Genomic DNA, 27,995 nt, shown 5'->3' on the forward strand with positions numbered 1-27,995 from the left:
CTTAATTACTTCTCTGTCTACTTTTCTTACTCCATGTAGGTTTCCCAGAGACTATGGGTTGAGGAGGAATTGGAAGTTTGTCGGCTTAGACCTGGTGTCATTCCATCAGTGTTAAACTTCCTGGCTCATCTTGGAAGAGTACGTGCCAGAAAGACCACGACCAAGCAGCCTTGAGATCTTAGGCAGCGTCTCCCTCAGGTGGGTGTCAACGGTGTTCACGGTCAGGTCTGTGGTAATCCTGTCAAAAAACAAAACAGAAAAAAATCTAGATTATAAATCAACATGTAACCAAAGCACTCTGTGTATAACGCCATAGTATAGGATGTAGTTCAGAAAATGTCAAAGTATAGTATACTTTTCAAGAATAACAAAGTATGGCCTGTAGTTCATCGTATAGCATGTCGGCAAAAAAACCCCATAGATTATTGTGTTTGAAAAAGTGCAAAGTGATAGGATGTTGCCTAAAATTGTCATGTATGATATGTGGTTCAAATAATGTCATAGTGCAGTTTATTGTCAAAATAGTATGTTATTCAAGAAAAAAATCAGTAAAATATGTCGTCTCAAAAATGCCATAGAATAATATTTCATTGCACAAGTAAAAGTATAGTCATTTTTAAAACTTTTCAAATTCTTATATGTTGCTAAAAAACAACAAAAAAGCAAAAACAAAAAAACGTCATCGTAATATGTCAAATAAAAAAGCCTATAGTATAGCATGTCATCCAAAAAACGTCATAGTATAGCATGTCGCTCTAAAAAACGTCATAGTATAGCATGTCGCTCTAAAAAACGTCATAGTTTAGCATGTCGCTCTAAAAATGTCACACTATAGCCTTTCGTCCACAAAATGTTGTTCTGTCCCAGCTGTCTGACGTAGGTGAGGAGCAACACAAAAACAGTCCAAACGCTGGTTTCCAGAGGGTTAGATGAGTATTTATTTGAAAGAGTAAGTTTACAACAACACAACATGTGAGGGGGTTAAAAGCAAATGGGTGTTAGTAAAATAAAAATAAATAAACAGAACTAAAAGTGAGCTTCATGTTGACATTGATGGGCATTCCAACCAGGAACAAAGTAAAAGATAATCAATAGGAAAAAAAACTCTTCCTGTTCACCTCTTAAAACCCCAAAACACACCTCAGTAGCAGCCTAAACTAAAACTACTAATGGGTTCCCTGTTTTCCTTTGTGAACAATTCAAAGGTCCCTCTCTATCTCCCCTCACATCCACCAACCACTGGAACACATCTCCAAAGTTCTGCTGGACCAGCTCAGCTTCCCCTCAGAAGAAGTGCTGCCACCTGCCAGATGAAGGAGCCTTTTGAGAGGCAGCTGGCATCGTGATTGGACTGTACTTTGGTCTGTTCCAATCCAGCTTCAGCTCCAGAGACGGCAGGCGGGACGAGTCAACGGAGGCCGGGTGGACGAAGGTATGCAGCTGAGTACAATCCAGAAAACAACAGAGGAGGAGTGCAGCAGCCCAGAGCCAGAACAACCAGAGTAGCATCGTATGTCTCTTAGAAAACATCATAGTATAGCCTTTGGTATGAAAAAACACCATCATATACATCGTAGATTGTACAAATAACAAGTCAAAGCAAAGAGACATACATTGTAGAATTGTAGTAATTGTGGGCTGACTGATTTACTGATTAGCAATATTTTATTTTTCACTGATTTATGGTAATAAATCAATTTAAAAATGGTGCTACTTTGGCTCTGAACCTTTATCTACCTGTGGTCGCTCTGTCTTCTGGAGTGATTTGATTGGTTATATGCCACGAATAAAACTCCTTTAACTTAATATCTGTAAACAAAAAAAAAAACGTATCAACAAAGTTTTCTTTTAGAGTTTGTGTTCTTCTACGTTTAACTCAAGATTTTAAATACTTTCACATACTGCAAATGAATATCTACTCCAAATGTCTCACTAATAATCATTATCAGCCTTAAAAACCCACAAAACACCCCTCTATACTCCACCACACTTAGTACAGTCCGGTTCCCCCTTCTATAAATCTGCTTGGAATCTTCCACTTCCTGTTTGTCAAAGTGGCCTTCTACCTGGACAGGTTTTGTTGGAGCTCATGCAGCAAACATTTTGGGTAACTGCACTTTAATATGGATGGATGACACTGAATTAGAGTCTGTTTTAATGAGACTGAGTTAAGATGTGTAGCTCTGTCATTAAATAGGAAATTATTTCTCAGAATTCACAGAGAAAAGTCTGAAATGTTTGCTAGGTTAGCATCCCACATGTTCTTTGGCTAAGCTAAAGCTAACGCTCTCCAACTTCTGGATCTCTTGAGTTGCTTGTTGTTAAAATATCTTGCTAGAGGTGCTGAAGCTCAGAAAGTCTGAGATGTTTGTTCAGAATAAGCTCATTCTCAAGTCTTATCTGAACTGTCCTCTTTTGTTTGAACTTTCCCTAAACTTAGGAGTTAATGACAGAGCAGCACATCCAGACTCAGTCTCATTTATGTAGAGATTAAACTTCAGTGTCATTCATTGATGTTAAAGTGCAGTTTTTCAAATGTTTGTTGCACATGCTCCCGACCAAAGCAGTCCAGGTGGAAGACGATGTGAAGAGAAAGCTCCAGAGGATGAATATCACACATTTACGTTGGAAATAAGTGGCCTTTAATTAGACATTGTCATGCAAAAGTTGGATTTCCCTTTATTGATGTTCAAATCTTTGTTGAGTGTTTTGTTGATGTTGGTTTCTAAATGTTTTCTGACACTCGGCCCCAAAGATTAAAACCTTCTACGGCTCACAAGCTGCAACAATTCACACATTATCAACTATCTTTCTGACTAAACTAAGATAAAAAGTGAAAAACTGCCCGATTCCTGCATCATGAATGTAAATCTTTTTGGTTTTTATGACAGTAAACTGAATATATTTGGGTTTGACATTTTATAAACCAAAACAAGAAATGAATTACTGGAGAAAACTACAGATTAATGGACAAAGAAAATGTGTTTTCCAATATATATGGCTGAATTACTCCAACATTACAAGATACATACAATTTAAATTCTATTTTATTTATATAATGCCAGTTACAGGTCAAATTGTCTCAAGACGCTTTATTTTTATATTTTTTTGTCATACTGAAAATATGACAAAGTAAGAAATTTAAACCTCTTGACTAACCAAATTTATTTGATTTTTAAGAGATTAATTGACAATTAAAATAACTTTCTCCACTAAAACTAATAAACATGAGGTCAAATAGAAGGTAGAGTTTTAAATACTGCAGTCCCACGACGACAAGAATAAAGTTTGTCAACAAAAACTAAATCTGCTGGTGGATTCCATTAAAGTCCTAATAAATGATAATAAAGTGTGATACTAAAGGTTTGTGGTGCTAAAAATGTCAAAGTAAAGATATGAAGTTGAACATGTGGATGGAGGTTGATAAAAGTTGACCTCCCTTCATTTCTCTGAAGCGACTCCATGGATTTTATGGATGGTGGTTAAAGACCTGCTCTTCTAGTCACCTTCCTTCTAGTCGCTGTAAAAAGTCAGTCCATCCTGGCCGACTTCAACACCTCTTCATGACAACTTGTTCTGCCTCTGACCTGGTGGAAACTCCAGAAACTCGGGAAAACCCATGGAGACTCGAAGAACTCGTGGAGACTCGAAGAACTCGTGGGGCGGGGGAAGGTGTGGTGGGTGGTGGGGGGAGGTGGGGGAGTAGAGGGGGGAGGCCGCCACCCACCTCCCCGCCTACTCTCCGCCCTGACTCCACCCAGACTCCGCCTTGGCTCCGCCCATGTGGTCACTTCAGGAACTACGATGCCAAAGGGACGACGAATTTATTTCTTTGTATCTGATCTGTAGCTCAGTGAGTTAAGGATTTGCCTATGGAGCTGCAGGTCGCTGGTTCAAGACCAGACCCTGCTTAGATTTTATCAAAATCCTGACAAAGACAAAGAAAGAAAAGAGCCAGTGGCGGGTCTTGAACCTGCGACCTTCCAGTCTGTAGTCACTCTTCTTTTCCCCTGAGCTACTCGCTCAGATACTAATTCTTCTTTTTTTTGCGCATTTATCATCTATTTTTTGTCGTTTTCGAGTTTTTTTTTAACTCGAGTCTCGACTCGACCGTTTTTCTCAGGAGGTTGGACTTCAGCCCTTGTGCTGGAGGGTGGAACCCTCAGTTCCAAGACTTTCCAAAGCCTCCACACCTCCCGAGTCCTCAGGACCTGAGCTTTCACACAGTCTGAGGGCTGAAATTTTCTCAGTCCCACAGTAGTTCTCTGTTAGATTTAACTTTCACACAGTCCAAGGACTGATATCTTCTAAGTTCCTGAGTAGTTCTCTGTTAGTTTGAACCTTTAGACAGTCCAAGGACTGATATCTTCTAAGTTCCTGAGTAGTTCTCTGTTAGTTTGAACCTTCAGACAGTCTGAGGACTGAAATTCTCAAAGTTCTTGAGTAGTTCTCTGTTAGTTTGAACCTTCAGACAGTCTGAGGACTGAAATCTTAAAAGTTTCTCAGTACTTCTCTGTTAGTTTGAACTTTATGGTTAACAGAAGCCTTAAAACTTGTGACCATGAGTCTTGATTTCACATTTAGACCATCCATCTGACTTCTTCTCAGACCTTCACCTGTGGGTTTTTTAGAAATCCTCAACAAACTTTGATTCTTTTCACTGAACAGTAAAGTTTGTGGAGATCAGAAGGTAACATTAGTTTGATCAATGCCTTCAACTACTAGTAGACTTTATCTGGAAAGCAGTTTTCTGAAATGAGTTCTTAGTAAATCTGTCCACAATCAAACCAAGAACATAGAAAGAGGAAATGTTTGAAGAAACAAGTTGATGTTTTCATTTCAGACTAGAAAACACTGTAAGACCTTTATCTGTTTTTGCTCTTCTGTTTAATTTGATCTTCTAAACTTTAACTGGTGTCTTTTCAAATGTTTTGTCTTTAGTTTGATTCTTCTTAAATGTTTAGTTTTGCTCTTTTCTCACCTTTTATTCTTTTCTAATGTCTGATTTGATTTTGAAATGTTTTCTTTTAATGTTTAATTGTTGTTTTTTCAAATGTTTTATTGGCTTGTTTGAAAAATTCCTTTTTCTTTCCCAATGTTTAATTTTTTGATTAAATCTTTAAGGTTTTTCTTTTTAAATGTTTTACCACCTTTTAATGTTTCATTTTCTTTTTAAATGCTTCATTGTATTTTCTGTTTAATTCCTATTTAAAGTTTTATAGTCTAAGATGTAATTTTCTAATTAAACATTTAATTTTTTAATTAAATGTTTTGTCTTTTTAAAGGTTTAATAATCTAATTAAATGTTTTGTATTTTTTAAAAATGTTTAATATTCTTCTTGTTTAATTGTATTTTTTAAATGTTTAATGATCTAAAATATTTCATCTTTAATGTTTAATATTTTTGTTTAAAAACATGTTTAATTCATAATTGCATGTTTTGTATCTTCCATTTAATTATCTAATTAAATATTTTGTCTCTTTAATATAATTTAATTGTATTTAATGTTTAATTCTCTTGTTAAAAGTTTTATTGTATTAAATGTTTTTTCCTTTGATTTAATTGCTTTTTTTAAATGCAATTTATTTCTTTAATCTTTTTTTGTCAAGATTTTAACCCCAACCTTACAAATGAAATAAACCCTTAAATCACAATGAAAATACTTCTGTTGCCACAATCATGAGTTAGTCAATTATTCACTTTATCAATTCAACTTTATTTGTTTAGCACTTTTGACACAGATGACAAAACTAAACAAGCAAAGAGAAAAAACTACGCTAAAACTATGATTAAAACTCAAAAACATATTTTTTTAAAAAAAGATTTAACATGGTAATAAAATGTGTTGTGTCCAGGGGATGGAGGGAGTTTATTGAAGTCTTCTTGGGCTCACATGGGAAATTATTTAAAATATAAACTTTATATTCAGTGTAAGGAAACTGGAAACTGCAGAGTGACGGAAGAACCAACAATATCTCCTGTTTTCTCCTTTAATGAGTCGACTCTTCTTGTGCTTTCAGACCAAAGAACTACAGACTCTTCACAACCTGCTCAAACTCTTGGTACAGGACCTCACCACACGGGTCAAGAAGGTTTCTGTCTCATTTCTACTCTGAAGCTCACCTTCTCCTGCTCAAACTGCTGACAAATGTTTCTGCTGCTCTACAGTCTGGTCTCCAGAACTTCCTAAAAACTCTCAAAGTCTCTTCTGCTGCAGGTTGCTTTGTAGAACTGTTCCAGAAAACCTCACTAAACCACATGGAGGAGCCTCAAGATAGTCGTCCAAATGAAACCATACAAAAACCAAACTAGTACAACCCAAACGCTAAAGTCTCCTGCAGCCTACCAGAGAACCTCTGAGAACAGAGAATCAGGACAGGAACTCTTACCTTCTGGACAACCAACGCTGGTTCACAAACAAGAATACAGAATGTGTCTGACCAAAAACCTCTAAAGACTCACTACAGCCAAGATAAAGACACAACTCAGCTGCACCAAATCCACTAATCACTGCACACATTAGAACCATGTACTAACTGTGGTTAAAGAACCACATTTACCAAAACAACTATCCAGTACAAAGCCCTAAAACACACCAAGAAACACATTAAAGATGATTTTACTGCTGGAAGCTGCAAACCAACACCTAAAGAACAAACTAATGCAATGGAGCCAAACCCAGTTCAGTGGTGGAGAGAAGCAGAGGAAATGTTTGTCTGCAGCCACATAAAGCAGGAAGACACTGAACTGCTCAGGTGTTCCTGATAACACCAAGCAGCCACCTGGACAGCCAATAGGAACACAGCTTCCTGGAAGTCCAGAGGGCGGGGTTAGTGAAGTAAATTTAGTTTAAAGTTGAGGCAGAAAGTTAATAAAGAAAGTTGAAAACCACCTTCTGATCCCTGAAATCTCTGAGTTTTCACACAAAGAACACCTGAACATGTCAAACTGGTTCCATAGTAGAACCATCATTGTAAAAACGTCATAGTATGGTGTGTTGCTCAAAAAACATTAGGACCCGGCTGTCAGGGGACAAACATGTAAGAAACATGAGAACAGAGAGAACCCAACCAGTAGGTCACAGTTTATCATCCCCCAGTCATCTCCTGAAGTCCATATGGTGAGAGACATCAGTATCTGGTTGTTAATTTACCAGAGGATGCTTATAATCATGCTGATGTAGTCTGTACTCTACAGTATTTTAGTGACTCAATAAATGCCTAAGTTGTTTTTTTTTTTAAAAATGCTTTTTAGTTTTTAATAAACATTTAACAGCCTATATGTAATCAATAAATGGTCTTTGTCTATCTTAAGAAAAATTCACTCAGAACTCTGATATGTTAACAGTACTAAATAAATCAATAAATACATGCATACACACAAAAATAAGTTAATACATTAACTGTGTTAAGATAAGATTTAGATTTTAAAAAAAGTTGTTTATGTTTTTGCAGAATCCAGTATCGCTCACTGGTTGGTCATTACATTTTATTAGTTTGATTTCACTGTTTAAAATGATGCCACCTCTTTTCAGACTGAACCTGTGATAATAAAACAATACAAAATTTTTAGTTCCGTGTTAATAAAGCACTTAAAGCTTTAAGTATGGCTAAATGCTTTTTTCAAAATTAAATATATCACTCCTTAGGTGGTAGTGGCCCCAAGTTCAGTAAAGTTGGAAAGATATTCACAGATTCAGACTTCCAGCATCAATAACTCATTAGATATAGGTTGTCAAAACATAAACGGTGCCTCTTTCCCATTGTTGCAAGGCAGACAATGTGCTACAAGCCCAGTTTTATCAAAAGTAGCTGTCTTTCAAGCTACAGGAATAACAGTGGTGTCTATGGAGTGAACAGGGTCCGTCTGCAATTTGCAAAACCACTGCAACAGTAAAGAGAGACAAATATTCAATAACTTCACTCTTCTACATTGTAGTGTCACTAAAATCACTGCAGCCTTCAACTGGCTCCTGTTGACAAAGTGTTTTAACAGAAATGTAAATGCTGTAATGTGATTCTTTTAATGAACCATGTAACTTGAATGGATGTGATGCTGGTGTGACCACAGTGCACACGTCTGATGTTGCTCACAGTGGTCCAAGGGACGCTCAGGGAGTTTGTGTGTTTGCTCACACTCAGGAAAAATTACAGGGAACATTGCTTACAATAGTGTTGAGATCCTTTCCAGACAGTTTCATCTCCATTAACACCTTGAGTCATCCCTCATCTAGAAGTTTCAGGTGATCGAAGTATTGGATTGTTAATGGACCATGTGATTTAGGGCTGAGAATAAATGCCTATAAGCAGACAGAACTCAGGAAGTCTCTTGGATGAGGGTTAGGCCTTTTACTGAGGCACCGTCGGGCTATTATCAAATTAGTGTTTTTGCTGCAGAAAAAACATAATTTTCTAACCGAGCCCTCAGGAAACAAAGGTTTGTTTTTGCAGTATTAGAGCTTGTCGGGCTATTTGTGTATTAGCTTGAGCAAAAGCAGCCCTCATACCTGCCAGGTGGTTCTCCCAGCAGCACCGTCTCTCAGCAGAAATCTAATACGGTTACAAGCCACAATCATATTTTCCAAAATGAGTTAAGATGCAGACGGAAGCAGAACGTATCAGTGTTGTGAGTTGCATACAAACCAGACCTGATATGGTTTTTGTTCAGTCTGTCCTCTGTTGACTGTTGTAGAATCACTCTCATTTAAGACTAGAGAACGCTGCAGCTCGCAGATGACAAATGCTCACTTCTGTGGACCAACATTCTCTGCTTTTCATTGGATCTGAACCTGCTTATCACAGTCGTAACACATTGCGGGAGTCTACAGTTTTTCAGAACCGTATACTGAAGTCAACAGCTGAATAATTACACTAACAAATGAGCTGCTTTAGCTGGACCGTGTCCAGGCCCCTTCGGTGTTTCATTACCGAGAGTGAATTTTCCGACACGACAAGCTGGAACATAATGTAGAAAGAAAGAAAGAAAAAAAAACACAAGCAGGGGAATCTTCGCCCCGGGTGGAAACTGTAATTTAAGGGAAAGCATTAATTGAGCCTCATTACCAGAACCTGCAGGTGGGCTTACATAATACCAGTGGGGAGACACTGGTGGGTAAATCTCTGTGTGGCTGTTTTTTCTTCTCGAAGACATTTTTGATTTTAATATTTCTTTTTAAAATATTAATGATTTATTTTCTTGACACTTGACTTCATTTGATTGATTCCATACTGAAGTATGTAACAAAAAAACAACACTTTTTGCACTCTTGCAGCCTCAAATCATCACACAATTTACTTTAATTTGACATGTCAGTGATGCTGCACCAGGGTTGTACTTACTTCTATTGCATACTATATCTGGATTACACTTAAAACATTTTTTTCCTGATTCATTGACTATAAAAACAAAGTTTAATGTCTGGTAAACACGATATAGCTTGAGTCTTACAGATTTTTTCAAAATTCATATCCCCGAGTGGAACTTTGATACAGCTGCTGCTAGAGACTGACTTACAGACATTTTACACCTGAAATGAAGCCATGACACTTCATATCATATTTATGAACACGCACTTCATCTATTGTTAATGTCATTCTGTCATCAGATCTACTGTGTTTAAGTGTGACAGACAACATAAATCAGAGCAGATATGGGACTTGAAAATATCCCATTGGCCAGAAATGTTGAAATAGTCGGTTTTATTTTCTCATTTTGTATTTTACATCACTCCTTTTTTGAAACACTGAACAAAACGAAAAAACAACAGACTTTAAAAAGGATATAAAGGTGATAGTTTTTGGTTTTTAAGATGCTCCAAGACAGACAGGGCTCATTCATCAAACCACAACCATTGGACAGGACTTTCCATCTGCCACTTTGTATTTCATAAACTGCAAAAAGTATTTTAATTAAAAGTAACTTCAAGTATTAGAAACACGTCTAATACAACTTACTACTGTTCATATAAGAACAAAATCATTCATGTGATGCCAAATTTTAATTTATAATGTATTACTATTTCACCAGTGGGTTTCTTCTAGCTGGACTTGACATGACATGAACATGTTTACGTTTCAACAAAAAATGATGTGTCCAAAATTATGAAACTGAACATTATATTCCACTATAAAACTGAGAACAGCTGATTTAGTAGTTCTCCAGTCAGCTGCAAGATGTGGCTAAAACCAGAGAACCCAGTGAGCTGTCAAGGGTCCATCCCTAAGATGGAGTTGTCACTAGCTGTTCTCCAGGCAGGAAAAGTTTATAAAGTCTCGTCCAAGTGTCAGTGAAGGAGTTCCAGATTGGGAGAAATCTCTTTAAAACTTGTTTGTGTTTGTTTAAACCAATCACAGCTGTCTTGGATAGCGATGAGCCAAGGATGTGATGAAGTGGAAACTGGTTTTGGTTGAACAGTTTTATGTACTTTCACATTACAATGGATAATTCCCTGCTCAAGAAAACATCAGAACAAAACAAAAACCTTTGTTAGGTCACTGCAGAAAATCGGCCATGCTTGGAAAGTTAAGCTTTTTCCATAATTAGTAGCCAAACACACAACAACAGTTTGTAGGTCTTTACAGCCATTTGTGAAGGAAAAATTACTCTTCAACCTTTCTAAGGTCAAGACAGAGGTGGGTAGTAACGAGTTACATTTACTTTGTTACATTTGAGTAACTTTTTGAAAAAAAATGTACTTCTGAGAGTAGTTTTACTCTGCCATACTTTTTACTGTTACTTGAGTAGATTTGTGAAGAAGAAACGCTGCTCTTACTCCGTTACACTGGGCTACACTCAACTCGTTACTTTTTTATTTACTACATTAGATCTGCTTTATTTTACCGGAGAGATGCCCCCAGTGGATCTACCACATGACTGTGTTTCACCAATCAGACAAAGCAACAATAATCACGTGACTCCGTTTTACCAGACGTCGCCCTGCAGTCACATGACCACATACGAACTGTAGCGGCATAGCGGCACAAACTCTACACATGTAGCAGACAAGGAATGAAAAAAACGGGGGCAGACGTATGATCTTGCTTCGGAGTTCAACAACATTAGCATAGCATTAGCATGGATATCTCCGGCTTTTGTCTTCTGTTTACTAACACGGACGAAGTGAAGCGTGACGTCACGCTTGGTAACCCCGCGATGATACAGCAGGGGGTGGGGTGGGGGGTTACAGCATGTACATACAGTCTATGAGATGCTGTATATCTTGTCACTGGAAGTAGTTTGCACTGTTCAAGCATAAAAATGTTACCTTACTACAGGTATTTCTTTCAAAAGCTTTATGTTGTGAAAAACTGAGATTTGGAAATTTGTGTTTCTTGTGCCTTAACTTGTCATTTTGTAAAGATGTTATTTATTTTTGCTATTTTTTATTTTAACATAATTTTCTAACCGAGCCCTCAGGAAACAAAGGTTTGTTTTTGCAGTATTAGAGCTTGTCGGGCTATTTGTGTATTAGCTTGAGCAAAAGCAGCCCTCATACCTGCCAGGTGGTTCTCCCAGCAGCACCGTCTCTCAGCAGAAATCTAATACGGTTACAAGCCACAATCATATTTTCCAAAATGAGTTAAGATGCAGACGGAAGCAGAACGTATCAGTGTTGTGAGTTGCATACAAACCAGACCTGATATGGTTTTTGTTCAGTCTGTCCTCTGTTGACTGTTGTAGAATCACTCTCATTTAAGACTAGAGAACGCTGCAGCTCGCAGATGACAAATGCTCACTTCTGTGGACCAACATTCTCTGCTTTTCATTGGATCTGAACCTGCTTATCACAGTCGTAACACATTGCGGGAGTCTACAGTTTTTCAGAACCGTATACTGAAGTCAACAGCTGAATAATTACACTAACAAATGAGCTGCTTTAGCTGGACCGTGTCCAGGCCCCTTCGGTGTTTCATTACCGAGAGTGAATTTTCCGACACGACAAGCTGGAACATAATGTAGAAAGAAAGAAAGAAAAAAAAACACAAGCAGGGGAATCTTCGCCCCGGGTGGAAACTGTAATTTAAGGGAAAGCATTAATTGAGCCTCATTACCAGAACCTGCAGGTGGGCTTACATAATACCAGTGGGGAGACACTGGTGGGTAAATCTCTGTGTGGCTGTTTTTTCTTCTCGAAGACATTTTTGATTTTAATATTTCTTTTTAAAATATTAATGATTTATTTTCTTGACACTTCATTTGATTGATTCCATACTGAAGTATGTAACAACAAAACAACACTTTTTGCACTCACACTGGAACTTTGATTGATACAGCTGCTGCTAGAGACTGACTTACAGACATTTTACACCTGAAATGAAGCCATGACACTTCGTATTTATGAACACGCACGTCATCTATTGTTAATGTCATTCTGTCATCAGATCTTCTGTGTTTAAGTGTGACAGACAACGTAAATCAGAGCAGATATGGGACTTGAAAATATCCCATTGGCTAGAAATGTTGAAATAGTCGGTTTTATTTTCTCATTTTGTATTTTACATCACTCCTTTTTTGAAACACTGAACAAAACGAAAAAACAACAGACTTTAAAAAGGATATAAAGGTGATAGTTTTTGGTTTTTAAGATGCTCCAAGACAGACAGGGCTCATTCATCAAACCACAACCATTGGACAGGACTTTCCATCTGCCACTTTGTATTTCATAAACTGCAAAAAGTATTTTAATTAAAAGTAACTTCAAGTATTAGAAACACGTCTAATACAACTTACTACTGTTCATATAAGAACAAAATCATTCATGTGATGCCAAATTTTAATTTATAATGTATTACTATTTCACCAGTGGGTTTCTTCTAGCTGGACTTGACATGACATGAACACGTTTACGTTTCAACAAAAAATGATGTGTCCAAAATTATGAAACTGAACATTATATTTCACTATAAAACTGAGAACAGCTGATTTAGTAGTTCTCCAGTCAGCTGCAAGACGTGGCTAAAACCAGAGAACCCAGTGAGCTGTCAAGGGTCCATCCCTAAGATGGAGTTGTCACTAGCTGTTCTCCAGGCAGGAAAAGTTGATAAAGTCTCGTCCAAGTGTCAGTGAAGGAGTTCCAGATTGGGAGAAATCTCTTTAAAACTCGTTTGTGTTTGTTTAAACCAATCACAGCTGTCTTGGATAGCGATGAGCCAAGGATGTGATGAAGTGGAAACTGGTTTAGGTTGAACAGTTTTATGTACTTTCACATTACAATGGATAATTCCCTGCTCAAGAAAACATCAAAACAAAACAAAAACCTTTGTTAGGTCACTGCAGAAAATCGGCCATGCTTGGAAAGTTAAGCTTTTTCCATAATTAGTAGCCAAACACACAACAACTGTTTGTAGGTCTTTACAGCCATTTGTGAAGGAAAAATTACTCTTCAACCTTTCTAAGGTCAAGACAGAGGTGGGTAGTAACGAGTTACATTTACTTTGTTACATTTGAGTAACTTTTTGAAAAAAAAATGTACTTCTGAGAGTAGTTTTACTCTGCCATACTTTTTACTGTTACTTGAGTAGATTTGTGAAGAAGAAACGCTGCTCTTACTCCTGGTCTACACTCAACTCGTTACTTTTTTTATTTACTACATTAGATCTGCTTTATTTTACCGGAGAGATGCCCCCAGTGGATCTACCACATGACTGTGTTTCACCAATCAGACAAAGCAACAATAATCACGTGACTCCGTTTTACCAGACGTCGCCCTGCAGTCACATGACCACATACGAACTGTAGCGGCATAGCGGCACAAACTCTACACATGTAGCAGACAAGGAATGAAAAAAACGGGGGCAGACGTATGATCTTGCTTCGGAGTTCAACAACATTAGCATAGCATTAGCATGGATATCTCCGGCTTTTGTCTTCTGTTTACTAACACGGACGAAGTGAAGCGTGACGTCACGCTTGGTAACCCCGCGATGATACAGCAGGGGGTGGGGTGGGGGGTTACAGCATGTACATACAGTCTATGAGATGCTGTATATCTTGTCACTGGAAGTAGTTTGCACTGTTCAAGCATAAAAATGTTACCTTACTACAGGTATTTCTTTCAAAAGCTTTATGTTGTGAAAAACTGAGATTTGGAAATTTGTGTTTCTTGTGCCTTAACTTGTCATTTTGTAAAGATGTTATTTATTTTTGCTATTTTTTATTTTATTATTTGGAAATACCAGAATTTGCACATTATGTTACATTTTTGTCTGTCTGATGACATAATTTCTAAAAAATAAATCGGACATTACAATCAAACAATTATTCAGTACTTGAGGAGTCTTTTGACCAAGTACTTTTTTACTCTTACTTGAGCAGTTTTTTGGATGACAACTTTTTACTTCTACTTGAGTGATATTATTTTGAAGTTACTCTTACTTGAGTACAATTTTTGGCTACTGTACCCACCTCTGCCCAAAGATCAGGAGAATCCTCACAACTGATGTTGGTGTTGCTCGCATGTACGGCTGCTCTGTCGGTGTCACTTCTGATAGCAGCAGACATCACTCACAACTTAAGTCCTCTGAGTCTCCAGTGTGTCTCTCTGTTTCTGCCTCCTCATCCTCTCGACATCACTGAACTTCCACAACATCATTCACTGAAAGAACCAAGCAGGCCTGCCTTACTGCACGATCCAGAACTTGAGCAAAACTTGCCATTTTCAGTTTTTGCAATTTGCTGTCGGAGGTTGTTGTTAGAAATTTAAAACCAGTAAAACACGACTCAGCCTAGTAAAAATAAAAAATAAAAATACACAGAAATAGTTAAAAAGGTATCATTAACATCTTTAGAACAATGTCTCCTTGTCTTTTTTTTCTTGCAATTATGTCACATCTAGTCAAAAGAACTCTATTGAGCAGACAAAAAAAAAATCCCTACAAATCAAAATGTGACATTTAGTATGAATAGTTTCAAGCTTAACTGCGTGTTATCTGCCTGTGTGCTACCAAACCCCCTCCAGGTGAAGTTCTCCTCAGTGAGGCAGCCGTTTGGACGTCTCCACAGAACGTGTCTTGAGGGAGGAGCTGCTCTCACACAGCAGTTCAACCGGCTGAAAGCTGATGGAAAACCTGCTCACGTCTCCAGACGCTGGAGGAAATCAAACGGTAGCCCGGCAGCGGAGGAGCCCGGCGGAAACATACGGCACATCAAAGACGATGCTCCATCCTTGGGTTCCTGAGGGAGCCTCCAACACCCATGACGGCAGCATGGACTTCCTGTGAAGTGGGTAATGGATATCCAATATTTTTTTTTCCTCACTGCTTCCAGATGGGGGGAATTAAATGCCTCCGTGGAAAATTGATGTCGAGTCCATGTTCACATGAGGGCCTTTCATCATGTTCAGTTGCTGTCATTTCGAAGAAAAGATCCAGAATGTGGATGTGATAAAGCTTATCTGACTGAAGCTCACAATGACACACTGCATCTTTCATGCTTGGCTTTATAAATATCCACTCGGGCTTTGAACCTGGAAAAAAAAAAAAAGATGTCTTAATGATTTGGCCAACACAGGTGACATTTACAGATCAGTCCGTCCACACATGGCTGCTGGATCAGTGTGTTTTTCAATATCATCAGTCCACGATTTCAGTTTTAACATTTTTTTTTTAAAGAAACTAAAACCATACTGGAAATAAATAAAGTAAAATCAATCAAATCCATTCTTACAGTAGACACTTTGCTTCATGATGGTGTCGGTTCTTTCCATGAGGGGATGTCAGCTCATCCAGGCCTCTTTCTTCAGGAATCTTACAGCGTCAGCGAAACCTTCTTCACAGAAAGAGTGCATGATGCTGGTGGATGGAGGGAACAGAGCCTGGTTCAGACGTTTGATGTTCTTCATGGAGAACTGAGTGAACCAAAGAAAACGCTGCGTCAACATCATTACTAGAGAGTGAATAGTGACTGCAAGCTACTACTTTAGGATCAAGTTGATACCAAAAAATCTGAAAATGTGACGTTAATGCAGTTTTTACACATTGGAAAATGCTCATGATGGAAAAAAAGAAAGAGTTTTTGATGACAAATGCTCAACACTGTGTTGGTGCTCCATCACCAAGCTCTCGCATTAAAAAGTATGGAGCCAGACCGTCACTCCATTTTGTTGTGATCTTTTTTTTTTTTTTTTTTTTTGCCAGAGACTCGCTGCTGCTTCACTCTGAAGTGCAGTGACTGTCCTCAGGGAAAGTTCTGCAGCAGGTGTTCGAGCTCCACAGTCAGATCTGAGTTCAAACCAGACTTCATTGAAGCCTTTTCCAGACATGAAGTGACAGGTAAAATTGTCCAGGTGGACAGATTCGGCTTATTTATCGAAGGAGGCTACACATCCATCCTGGGAGTTGGTGACAAAACTGTTGTGGTTATGAAACAGGAAAGTGGAAGACAGAGTCAAAGACGTGGTTCCCTCGGCTTACAGGTTTCCTTCATTTGAGCAACCTGTCTGTGGAGGCAGTAAAGGAAGGAGGTTCCTCTTGCTTCATGCACTGAGCCAGCAAGTTATCCTGTTTGAACACTGAAGCTTGGGACTGGATGACTGATCCTTTTCTTGTCTCAGTCTCAGTTTCAAGAGCTTTTACTGGCAAAGCAGGAGAGTTTTGGCCCATTCTTTCGCAGTAGTATTCTAAACTCCCATCTGGGGCTGTAAACATTGAGTGACTGGTTTTCTCCGGTACTGAGGAAAGCGGAAACAGCGCTGGACTTTGCTGGAATATGGTTGGTAAGTGCAGGTGGAGACTTGTGAAGGAAAACAAACACCTCAAAAGTCATGTATGGAGATATTTAGTGTTTTAATCTGTGATCAAGGATCAGTCACAGGGGTCTAAAAGTCTAAAAGCACTTGGAATGAATGGTGGAAACACCTTAAACTTACACTATATTGCCAAAAGTATTGGCTCACCCATCCAAATAATCAGAACCAGGTGTTCCAATCACTTCCATGTCCACAGGTGTATAAAATCCAGCACCTAGGCTGCAGACTGCTTTTACAAACATTTGTGAAAGAATGGGTCGCTCTCAGGAGCTCAGTGAATTCCAGCGTGGAACTGTGATAGGATGCCACCTGTGCAACAAATCCAGTCGTGACATTTCCTGGCTCCTAAATATTCCACAGTCAACTGTCAGCTGTATTATAAGAAAGTGGAAGTGTGTGGGAACGACAGCAACTCAGCCACCAAGTGGTAGGACACGTAAACTGACAGAGCGGGATCAGTGGATGCTGAGGAGCATAGTGCCAAGAGGTGGCCAACTTTCTGCAGAGTCAATCACTACAGACCTTCAAACTTCATGTGGCCTTCAGATTAGCTCCAGAATAGTGCTTCAGCAGAGAGCTTCATGGAATGGGTTTCCATGGCTGAGCAGCTGCATCCAAGCCATACATCACCAAGTGCAATGCAAAGTGTGGGATGCAGTGGTGTAAAGCAGCCACCACTGGACTCTAGAGCAGTGGAGACACCTTCTCTGGAGTGACCAATCACGCTTCTCCATCTGGCAATCTGATGGACCAGTCTGGGTTTGCACCTCTCAGCAAGGAGTCTCCTACAAACAATCAGCAGTATTGCAGGTCACAGTCAGACATTTTCAGTGTTAGTTATCTTTGCATCTTGTCATGATCATAACACTTGTTTAATCAGCTACTATCTCTCCCATGCTCTTTTTAGTGTCTATACTCTCAGATCAATACAGCCCACCTCCAGCGATATCATCATCATCATCATCATCATCACCAACGTCCTCAACAGAAGCTGTTCAATGAACCCATCAGGTCAAACATAGACTGCCCCCTAACAAAGATATGAGGTGTGGACAATGACATGGTATGTCATGATTCTACGTTACATTCTTTATGAATATGGGTTGCTACAATTCAACCAGTTATATTGTAAGATACGTTTTTGTATGGTGTTTCAAATTTGTGCTCAATGTGCCCCCTTTCAACTTTGAGCACTTGTCCCTCCAAAGGTCTCTGCATGGCCCTGCTTGCACAGGTTATTTCTCGACTCAAATGCTTTCAGAAATACCTTTTGCTGAAGTTCTTTCGAAATAAAAGAGAAAGTTGGCGGCTGAGCCGCTTTGTTTATCCACTCATCTGCCAGACTGTCAAGCTAAAAGCGCAGTTCATGTGACCATGTAGTGGCCCGCTGAAGGTCAAGCACTGTCATGTGACAATGTTGTGGCCCGCTAGTAACCGCCCACCATGTGTGCGATTTTAAGATGCGGCGCGTTTACATGCGGAAAAAACGCATCTAGTGGACATGCCACTTGACAGTTACAAAGACCTAAAGCAAAATAACAGAAAACAACTAAACTTCTTCGTCAAACTTAAATATATGGTATCAACACCCCTAGCTAACAAAAAGTAGTCAACAAACTTGTGTAGGGTGCAAAGAAAAGCTGAACCCGAGTGCTTCAGTAAGAGTAACTCTTTTTAGTAGCCCCAGAAGGGGATCAACTTGGTACTAAAATAACAGGGTACTTCTTTAAAAGACTAGGTCAAAGCTCCCCTGCCTGTTGCAGCTGGAAAAAAACACATTTTAGTTCAGGGGCCACATTCAGCCCAATTTGATCTCAAGTGGGCTGCACCAGTAAAATCATAACATAATAACCTATAAATAATGGCAACTCCAAATTTTTCCCATTGTTTTAGTGCAAAAAAAGTACATTCTGTCAATGTTCACATTTAATGAACTATCTTTTCACAAAACATTATGAACAACCTGAAATTTCTTAACCAAAACAAGTGTGAAATGTCAACAATATTATGCCTCAGTTTATCATTTGTGTATTACAACTTACAGATAACAGTGTGTCTGTAATGGCACAAAACATTTAGTTGCAGGTATATGGAACAGAACAATACAGTATTTTACAATTTGTCAAGATCAAGAAATCATTTTAAATTCTCCTTCATTTCCACATCTGTGTAGTAATTCTAACAAAAACTAAAGTGGGAACTGTTAAGAAGGTTAAGTTCTCCCCCTGCCTCGTAAATGTAGAAAATATATACACAAAAACTTCATAAAAGTTGTGGCAGTGCATCAACAATAGGGTTCAACCAAACCAAACTCAGTCATACTGAAGCTGCTGGCTGACATTATATTGCACAATGATCAATGTCTTCAATATTTTCACAGTAAGGATTCATTTTCACCTCTGTAATTTTTACACTTTGCAAAGTCATCCCGCGGGCCGGACTGGACCCTCTGGCGGGCCAGTTTTGGCCTGCAGGCCGTATGCTTAACACCCCTGCTATTGACCATGGAGCCAAATCTGTGAGTCCTTCTTCCATTTTTCTTCTCCAAAACAAATTTTTAAAAAATAAATACAGCAGTTTTTCACCGACTCCCAGGACAGATGTGTAACCTTCTTGAACAGAAGAGTTGAATGGATGGAATATGTCCACCAAAGTCTGGTTTAAACTCAATATGCAACTTGAACGCCTGCTGCAGAACTTTCCCCTCAGAACATTTGCTGAGTGAAACAACACCAAGTCTCTTCGCAAAGCCCAAACCACTGGATGCAAGTACCTGGTGATGAAGGGCACAGTGCATCATCGTAAGATTCAGTCTTTTCTGGTATTCCATCATAAACAGTGTTCCAGATAGCTACGTAGTCAACAGTTAGTTAAGCAGCCTGCATCATGGTGTTGATCGATGGAAAGCAGCTGATGCAACGCTAATGTAGTGTGTCACCATAAATCACATTTTCCACTGGCTCAAAGCTGACATTCAAAATTGAGTACTGTGGTATGTTTGTTTTATTGTACAGCCTACCGCGAGTGAAGTTTATGTAAGGGAGTTACAGTTTCCATCAATTATTCATCAGTTTGTTTTTGTCAAACCACTTGTAAGTCCTAGGCATGTCAGAATTCCCCATTCAGAGAAGTTGGTACTCACCATTATGTTCATGTTTGCCAGTGTGAGTTGAGTCCTGAAGCTCCCCCTGTGGATGGGACACACATCTTGCAGTCCAGCAAAAGGAGACACGGTGACGGTTCGTCCTTCGGGTAGAATGGGCAGACTGTCAGTGAACCCTCCATCAATCCATTTCTGATGGAACAACAACAGGAGGTGTTTAAAGACTGGCAGTCCTCTGGGTCATACAAGTTCTATGAGTAAAGACTGAACGAAAAGGTTTTGCTATTTTTAGCCTTTGAGAACTTCCGCTGTTTGCTTTAAGGGACAATCCAGTGCACAAACAGAGCAGCGAGTTCCCATCATTAAACACGTAAAAGGTCTGTGGACGAGTGGATGAGGACATGAACTTAACAAATTTCATTTCCTCCCACAAAATTGGTATTTTGCACAGCAGATATTTTGATTTGCTTGCAGGGAGATTGCAGGTGTAGTAGTGTAAGAGTCTGTGTGAATAACACAGGAGCAGGACTCTGAAAGCGAAGCAGTGGAATTCAACCAAGACTTGTTGGATTATTTAACAACAATCAAATGAGGGCAGAAATGCCAAAACATAAACACTGAAAGACACAGTCAAAGCTCTTCCTTTTGCTGAATACATGTCAATAATGTAACATGATGAACCTCAAATTCTTGATACTCTGGATATAAAACGGGGAGTCTGAATCTCCAAAGCTCAGTTAACAAACCCATTACCTGTCCCTTGTATTCCACTGGTTTGAGTCCAGAATAGACAGGCACAAAGCTGCTGGCTAGTAGAGCCTGGAGAAGTTACAAGAAGGTTACAGTTAGTCAGTAAGAACACAATCAGCCGCAAGAAACAACAATAAATGAGCAGGAGTTTATTGTCTATCTAACATGAGCAAAAGCCTGCATTATTCAAATGTCAGCTAAAGGACATAATAGTTAAAGTTGAGCTTTTACAACCTCACTATGCCGCTGCTGACATAAAGTATGTAGACGTTCATTTAACAAGTGTTGACTGTTGTTTCATTTTAGGGTCAAAAGCAGTAAATTAAAAAAACAAACAGCAAGCTATACACTGGAGGAAAACAAGCACGTAAAGCAATCATAAACGTTTACGATGGAGTTCTAAACTGAAAGTATCGGCTTTATGTGTAGACAGGGGGTACCTTTATGAGCTCCTCCCTGGAGGTAAACCTGGATACGATGTGGTTCTTGCCACTTTGGCAGTGTGTTATTGAGACGTGGAGGCGGTCAGTGGCCAGCCTGTGAGCCTCTCTGGGCAGAATCTCCTCCATCCCCTCCCTGGAGAGTTTCCACACACAGATGCTCATTTGTCAGGGATTTATTAAAATTATCTCCACAGGGCACGATAAACACGGCACTTTTTACAGCAACATGTAATTATTACACAAGCTGTTGAATATATACAGAATCACCAAAGCATACTAATGAAGGATGTAGCAATGGAGTCAGCTCAGTCTGATTTAATTGGTCTAGCACAGAAACATTGCAAATAAATGTTTTTTTTGAGTGCAAAATCTTTACAATCACAAAACAAACCAGATATATACAAATACCTTGTTAAGAATGTCCTCATGAAGATAAAAATAAATATATGAATTTGCGTGCTGTCTGCATATCAGCAGCAGTTAACCATAGGTATGAGTGTAAATTATCTAACGTTAATGTTTTATGTACTCGTACAAGACAAGGGAGGAGCAATGGAATACAGAGAAGAAGAGCAGAGGACAGCAGGGGGAGAGCCAAGTGAAGGAGCAGGAGAGAGAGATCAGACTAGAGGAGAAAAACCTAAAGGGAAGCCAAAAAAACTGGTCATTAAATAAATAGGTTGTAAAAGTAAAGTGTCATTTGTTTACGCTACCTTGGATCCCCAGAGAGCCTGCACCTGCTGCTGAAAAAAATCCTAGAGGAAACACTGTATAGTGTAGTACAGGGGTATTGTTCATATATAGTATAGTACATACATGTGTACAATACACCTGTACTATACTATATATGTACAATACCCCTGTACTAAGCTATGAATGTACAGATGTCAGCCCATGTTCCACCAGGATGGTTATTTCTGTTGCTCAGCACACTCACTTACACAATTATGATGCTGTAACGCGCATGCCAAGCACGGAATTCAATTACTCGATTAATCGCCAGAATAATCGATAGCATACTGGATTACTGAAACAATCGATGGTTGCAGCCCTGGACATAACATGAGTAATTACAGAGTCTTTACCGGAGCGTGAGCATGAAATCGTATCCTGGTGTGACAGCGCCAAACCGCTGTCGTCTCACACTGTCAGCAAACTTGTAGGTGAACTCTTTACAGTGCTGCAAGAAGGAAACAAATACTGTGATGAATAACAATACAGCAGGAATATAAAAGATTAATCACACCTCATACACGATTTAAACTGCTTCATGTTTCAGGTTTAAGAAACAACTTGTGATCTGTTCCTTTACAACTCATATTTGAAAAAGTAGTAGAATAATTTACGGCAGCTCATCATGATACACTAATAAAAACAACACTAATGAAATAATAAATATGGTGATGACTTATCTAGTTTCTTTTCCACAGTTTAATCTTTATATCAGCATGGTATGTCCACAGCAATCAGCTAAATCTCTTGGTGTATTCAGTTTTGTTACTTTACATTTCCATAATCTCTCTAGTAGTTAAAGCTGCCCTTGACTCTGCCCATCTGGAAACACCAGAATCTGGATGACTGAGGATCTTCACAAATATATTTTACAAATTCTGAAATTCTATCTCTTGAAAAAACAAACTATGTTATCCTAATATGATAATTTCACACTTTCAAGAAACTGTTGGTGTTGTTACTACTGTGATGTCAAATCTCTGATGCTAAATATCTTCGAAAAGAATATATTTAATTCCACACTTGCAATTTGTATAACTATCAGTGCTACATGAAAGGAAATAATCATGCGGACAGTGATACATTATTAAAATGTCTATTTCTACTCTCTTCAGGGACCTCTGGAAATCCCTGCAAGGCCCCAGAGGGTTCCTCCAACCCCACTTTGTTAACCCCTGCTCTGCTGTAGTACCACTTATTTTTAGATGTGAATGAGGAGGCAGACGCATCACCTCTAACTTGTCAGGAGCTGTGATCATTACAGCAGCCACCAAGGCACCAGCAGAGGCCCCTGCACAGGCCCTGAGGGAGCCCAGCAGCTTGTCCCCGTGGCGGAGGAAGGCCCCCATAGCACCCAGGTGGTAGATCCCCAGGAAGCCACATGCAGCAAAGGACAGGTTCAGGACTGTCATCCTAAACACCTGCACAGACAGGACACCGTGACGTCAGAGCGTTAGCAATAAAAGTAAATACTGTATATTCACAGCAGCACATATACCTATTAGGCAGGGTTGAGATTTAATATCTATATTAAGGTCATTCCAGAATTGGAGGCCATTTGGGCTTCAACATTTTTGAAGCCCAAATGGCCTCATAAACCTTCTCTGCTCCATATCTGTCAAAAACAGGTAATAAACTATCAAAGGCTTGATTGGCTCAGCTTAAACATCAATGGTACCATTTTTATTCCATGTTTTATTTCTTGTTTGCTAACTGTATTCTAATCACAGTAACACAGTTGCTAATCCATGCTAATGTTAGCTTTTTCTCAGGAGTAGAAGCTAGATATTTAGCTAGCTGTTACTGCTGACCAAGAGGACAAACTTACTGATGGAAAAAAGTAAATAAAAAGTCAAAAGAATTTGTCTTATCCTGCTAATATGCATTTAATCAAGGCTGACAATGTTATGAAAATATGAAAAATAGGAGAGGACATAGCTTTGCTCTACACATTCTTTTAGAAAACTGCTTGATGATTTCAATTCTGGCGTATCATGTGATTCACTGTTTTCTTCTTCTTCTACCTGCAAAAAAGGTTATGCTAACAGGGCTTTTGTGGGTCACATGTTCCATGCATAATAATTATTATTTAAAATATTATGCTGATTAAAAAAAAAAGTTTCCCCAATTTCAAGACATCAATTACACAGAGCACAAGTCTGTGAAGGTAAGCCAACCAGAGCATTTGGAGAGTACCTATTTTACAGGGGTAGTCAGAGAGTGGGTGAGAGGGTAGGGTAGGAGCTGTATGTAAATACAAGGGTCAGCAGTGGTTAATTTGTGCATGGTTGCTAATCAGTAACAGAGGGTAACACAAAAAGAACAAAGAGCAATTCAATCAAAGCATCTGGCAAACAGTTGCAAATGGCAAGAGTGTGACAACAAAAGGTAAGGGGGTGTCTGACAGACAGTAACAAATAAAGATAAAAGAATTGTGGATAACCATGGGAAATGGAATGAAGGGGGTGACATGTGACACTAGCAGCAAAAGGTGTGCTATTTTCTTTATCAAAAGTGACAAAACATGAGGAGTTCTCTTGAACCCCAAACATAACATTAGAGTTGAAGAAGAGCAATTTGCAAGTCATCTTTAACACATATTGATAACAATGTGGTTAATAGCACAAATGCAATCAAACAGAGCCCCTGTTTTGTTGTTGTTGATTATTTTTCACTAGGTCTCTATGGGTCATACAATCTTTGCACTTTCTACCTCTCTTGTAGAGATTCGGTGAAAAATGGAGTTGCAACTATTATGGCAAAAAGATTTCACTTGATTGTACTAACTTGCTGTGGATATAACAAATGTGTACTTGTTGCAATTCTACTTTTTTCCTAGGCCTTACATGCACAGTGAGCTGTAGCTACGTAATCCACGCACCAATGTGAGGGTTTGCTGTGTTTGGCAGTCCTGTGTATGCGTGGATTACGTAGCTACAACCTACTGTGCATGTACACTACAAGACAATTTCATGTTCTCCATGAAAACTCACACTTTCATTCATGTGCTAACATAACTGCACAAGGGCTTTAATCATCAATGAGCCTTTCAACATGATTAGCTAACACAATGTAGCATTAGAACACAGGAGTGATGGTTGCTGGAAATGTTCCTCTGTACCTCTATGGAGATATTCCATTAAAAATCAGCCGTTTCTGGCTAGAATAGTCATTTACCACATTAACAATGTCTCGAGTAGGGGTGTCAAACATGTGACGCGCAGGCCAAAGCCGGCCCACCACAGTGTCCAACCCGACCCGCATGGACGACTTTTTACAGTGTAAAAATTACAGAGAAGACATTAACTGCAATTTGTAGAAGTATAAATGTTAAATAATGTCTCGACCATGACGAGCTGTTTTGATCATAAAGTAAAATACTAGATTGCTGATTGCTCTTTTGTCATTGTGTCGAATTTTTGTAATATTTTGTCTTGTTCTTGTTTTTTGTCTTTTTTGTCTGACTTTTATCGTTGGTTTCATGTTTTTGTCATTTTGTTTCTCGTTTTTGCCGTTTTGTGTCTCTGCTTGTGTTTTTGTCTATTTTTTGTTTGTTTTATCTTTGCTTTATTCAATGTTCTGTGTATCATTTTTGTTGTTTTGTTTCACTCTTTTGTAATAGTTTTGTCTCATTTGTCCATATTTTTGTTGCTTTGTAACTTTATTGTCAAATTTTTTGTCTCTTCTTTGTTTTGTCTCATTTTTTTCTCATTTTGTTTCTCGTTTTTTTCGTGTCTCATTTTTGTAATATTTTGTCTTGTTTTTTGTCTTCTTTTGTTTGACTTTTCTTGTTTTGATCCTAAAGTAAAATACTATATCATTCAGTTCAAGATACCTGTGACTAAAAGTTTTGTCGTTTTGTAGATACTGTGATACGTAGGTTGTAATGTGTAAATGATAAACTGAGGAATAACACTGTTGAAACTGAATTTATTTTTCTTAACAAATTTCAGTTTGTTCATGTTTTGTAAAAAGATAGTTCCTTAAATATGAATATTTTCGAATGTACTTTTTTGCACTAAAACAAAGGAAAAATTTGAAGTTGTCATTATTTATAGGTTATTATGCTGTGATTTTACTGGTCTGGCTCACTTCAGATCAAATTGGATTGAATGTGTTCCCTGAACTAGAATGAGTTAGACATTCCTGATCTAGATTGTATTTCTGATTAATTTAATGTCATTTTCATTGAAAAAAATGCCTTGCTTTCAAAAATAATGACATTTCTAAGCAACCCTAAACTTTTGTAGTGTATGTAATTGAGTCTCACCAAGTGCCTTTGAATTTGTGTCTTTTTTGAAGTATCATGGACTACAAAACCGCCATAATAGCGACAGATGAGCGTTCATGGTTTCCACAGCTGTCTGTGTGCATATCTGCAAGCAAAATGCAAAATGCTGACCACTCCTAGTATGTATGTTTTTAATATTTTTTTGACAGGGGGAATTCAGGAAGCTTGCACTTTATGCCCTGACATGTAAGACATGGAGTCTTACATATCAGGGCATAAAGTGCAAGCTTCCTGAACTCTTCCTGATGTCACGAATCCCTACAACAGAAGTAGACAGAGGTAAAGAGTGCAAAGTTAGCATAGCTCATATGCACAGCTGCTACATATATGGAAAATATGCCAGGTTAAATGTAGTTTTTGAAGTACAGAGCCCTGGTTATTCGTCCTGACTATATCTCACATCTCTAACAGCATCACTCCCCACCTTGGACCGCAGCACAAAGCAACCAGCATCAGCTCAGGAGCTATTTTAGAAGAATACCTTTAACAGGCACTTTAACAGGCTGTTGTTGAATCCTGCTGTCTGCAGATCAAAAATTTTGCCAGGGCTGAGCAAATCATCCACATTATTTTCTCCTGCCTGGACAACTCCAACTCATTATTCACTTGCCTAAACAATGCAGCAATTGCCTGTTTACAAATCATTCAAAATCCAACGTTCCAGTCTTGGCTGAATTACACTGACTCCTCATTTGTCACAGAATTCAATTTAGGATTCGGCTGATTACTTTTAAATCTCTTTGTTTTCTGGCTCTGCTCTACATCTCAGAAATTTTAAGCACTTCATCTGCAACAAGACTACCGTTAAAGAGTCCAGAATTAAAACAAAGTCAGGCCACGTTTTCACTGTTTTAGCATCAAAGCTCTGGAATAAACTCCCCTTTACCATCAGAGCAGCTCAGTCATTTATAATTAGACCATTATTTTATAAATTTATCAATATTTTGTTGATAAATTGTCATAAAACAATGAAATACGTTGATAAGTGTTTAAGAAATCCAATTTTGTTTGCTCAAATGGAGTCCAACATGTTTGTTGCAAAACTACATTTAAGAAAGTGGAATCAGGGAAATTTGTACCTTTCTTCTTCTTCTTTTTTTAACCTCAGAAATTACTCAATCCAATAACTGATTATTAGAACAGCTTGCAGCTAACATATTTATTCATTTGTAATTACAGCTGAACGATCATGGTCTTTTCTAGTGTGTCTGTGTCCCATTTTGAATGTTTTATTGGCATTTCGAATGTTTTGTCTTGTCTGACGTTTCATTTTTTACTATCTGTATTGTAACTTCCAGGTCTAACAGCTGCTGTAAGGACGCCAATTAAGGGAAGGAATCACCAACTCTGTTTTATTTTGTTTTTGAAAGGTTTGTTTGGCAAAGCTGTGCCAAGACGGTCGGTAACACAGCAGAAAACAACCATAGTAAACACTGTGGCTATTCAATAGCTCTTTTCCTACAATTTAGACTAAAACAAACTCAAGTATTTGGATAGATTCCCAGTTCAGTGTTTACATGAATGACCTCTGAACATGCAGCTCTCAGCTAGCATGCTTTAGCATTAGCCTCCCAAACCACAGCTACTCTACATTCACATAAACTTCATGACTTAAAGGTTACATTTATGACTGAAACGCTACGTTTATGTAAGTTTAAGAGCCCAAAACGTGTTCAGAGTTGTTTCTTCGAGCAGTTTGAGTCTGCAAAAGCAGAGGAAGGGTAAGCTAGCTAACACAACTGACTAACGTCCGTCTGGACAAAGAGAAGCAGAAAACGTACCGTGTGTCAGTCCCAACCCAGAAAACATGTATGTTTCACTCATTGACGGTGAATAAATCTGTTAAAAAACCTAAAAATTTTTTTAAAAAAGGTTGTTTCAGGACTCCCGGTGGCTGCTCTCACCGGCACCAGGCACCTAGCGTCAAGCTA

At 38.6% G+C, this 27,995-nt stretch overlaps 2 protein-coding genes across 5 annotated transcripts in view; one reads left to right on the forward strand and one right to left on the reverse strand.

Moving 5' to 3' along the window:
- The window catches only part of sts (steroid sulfatase (microsomal), isozyme S), a 194,350-nt gene that overhangs the window by 37,208 nt on the left and 129,147 nt on the right, over positions 1 to 27,995 (forward strand). Inside the window, exon 10 of the transcript XR_008600860.1 lies at positions 40 to 198. The gene's annotated coding sequence lies outside the window, so the exon portion shown is untranslated. The remainder of the gene's footprint in view (positions 1 to 39; positions 199 to 27,995) is intronic.
- pnpla4 (patatin-like phospholipase domain containing 4) lies at positions 107 to 27,991 on the reverse strand. 4 transcript variants are annotated; one of them, XM_055008628.1, is made up of 8 exons: positions 27,846 to 27,991; positions 23,006 to 23,194; positions 22,127 to 22,221; positions 21,039 to 21,174; positions 20,602 to 20,667; positions 19,888 to 20,040; positions 15,665 to 15,845; positions 12,459 to 15,464 (listed from the first exon to the last, which is right to left on the reverse strand). In XM_055008628.1, exons 2-7 carry the CDS (start codon positions 23,183 to 23,185, stop codon positions 15,714 to 15,716), a joined length of 762 nt encoding a protein of 253 aa, XP_054864603.1. In that variant the 5' UTR covers positions 23,186 to 23,194; positions 27,846 to 27,991; the 3' UTR covers positions 12,459 to 15,464; positions 15,665 to 15,713. The 4 variants fall into 4 exon arrangements, with proteins under 4 accessions (XP_054864604.1, XP_054864603.1, XP_054864605.1 ...); XM_055008629.1 differs by lacking the exons at positions 12,459 to 15,464; positions 15,665 to 15,845 and adding an exon at positions 107 to 238; XM_055008630.1 differs by lacking the exons at positions 12,459 to 15,464; positions 15,665 to 15,845 and adding an exon at positions 17,201 to 17,530.

Source organism: Amphiprion ocellaris, chromosome 24 (assembly GCF_022539595.1).
Source record: "Amphiprion ocellaris isolate individual 3 ecotype Okinawa chromosome 24, ASM2253959v1, whole genome shotgun sequence".
Lineage (NCBI taxonomy): Eukaryota > Metazoa > Chordata > Actinopteri > Pomacentridae > Amphiprion > Amphiprion ocellaris.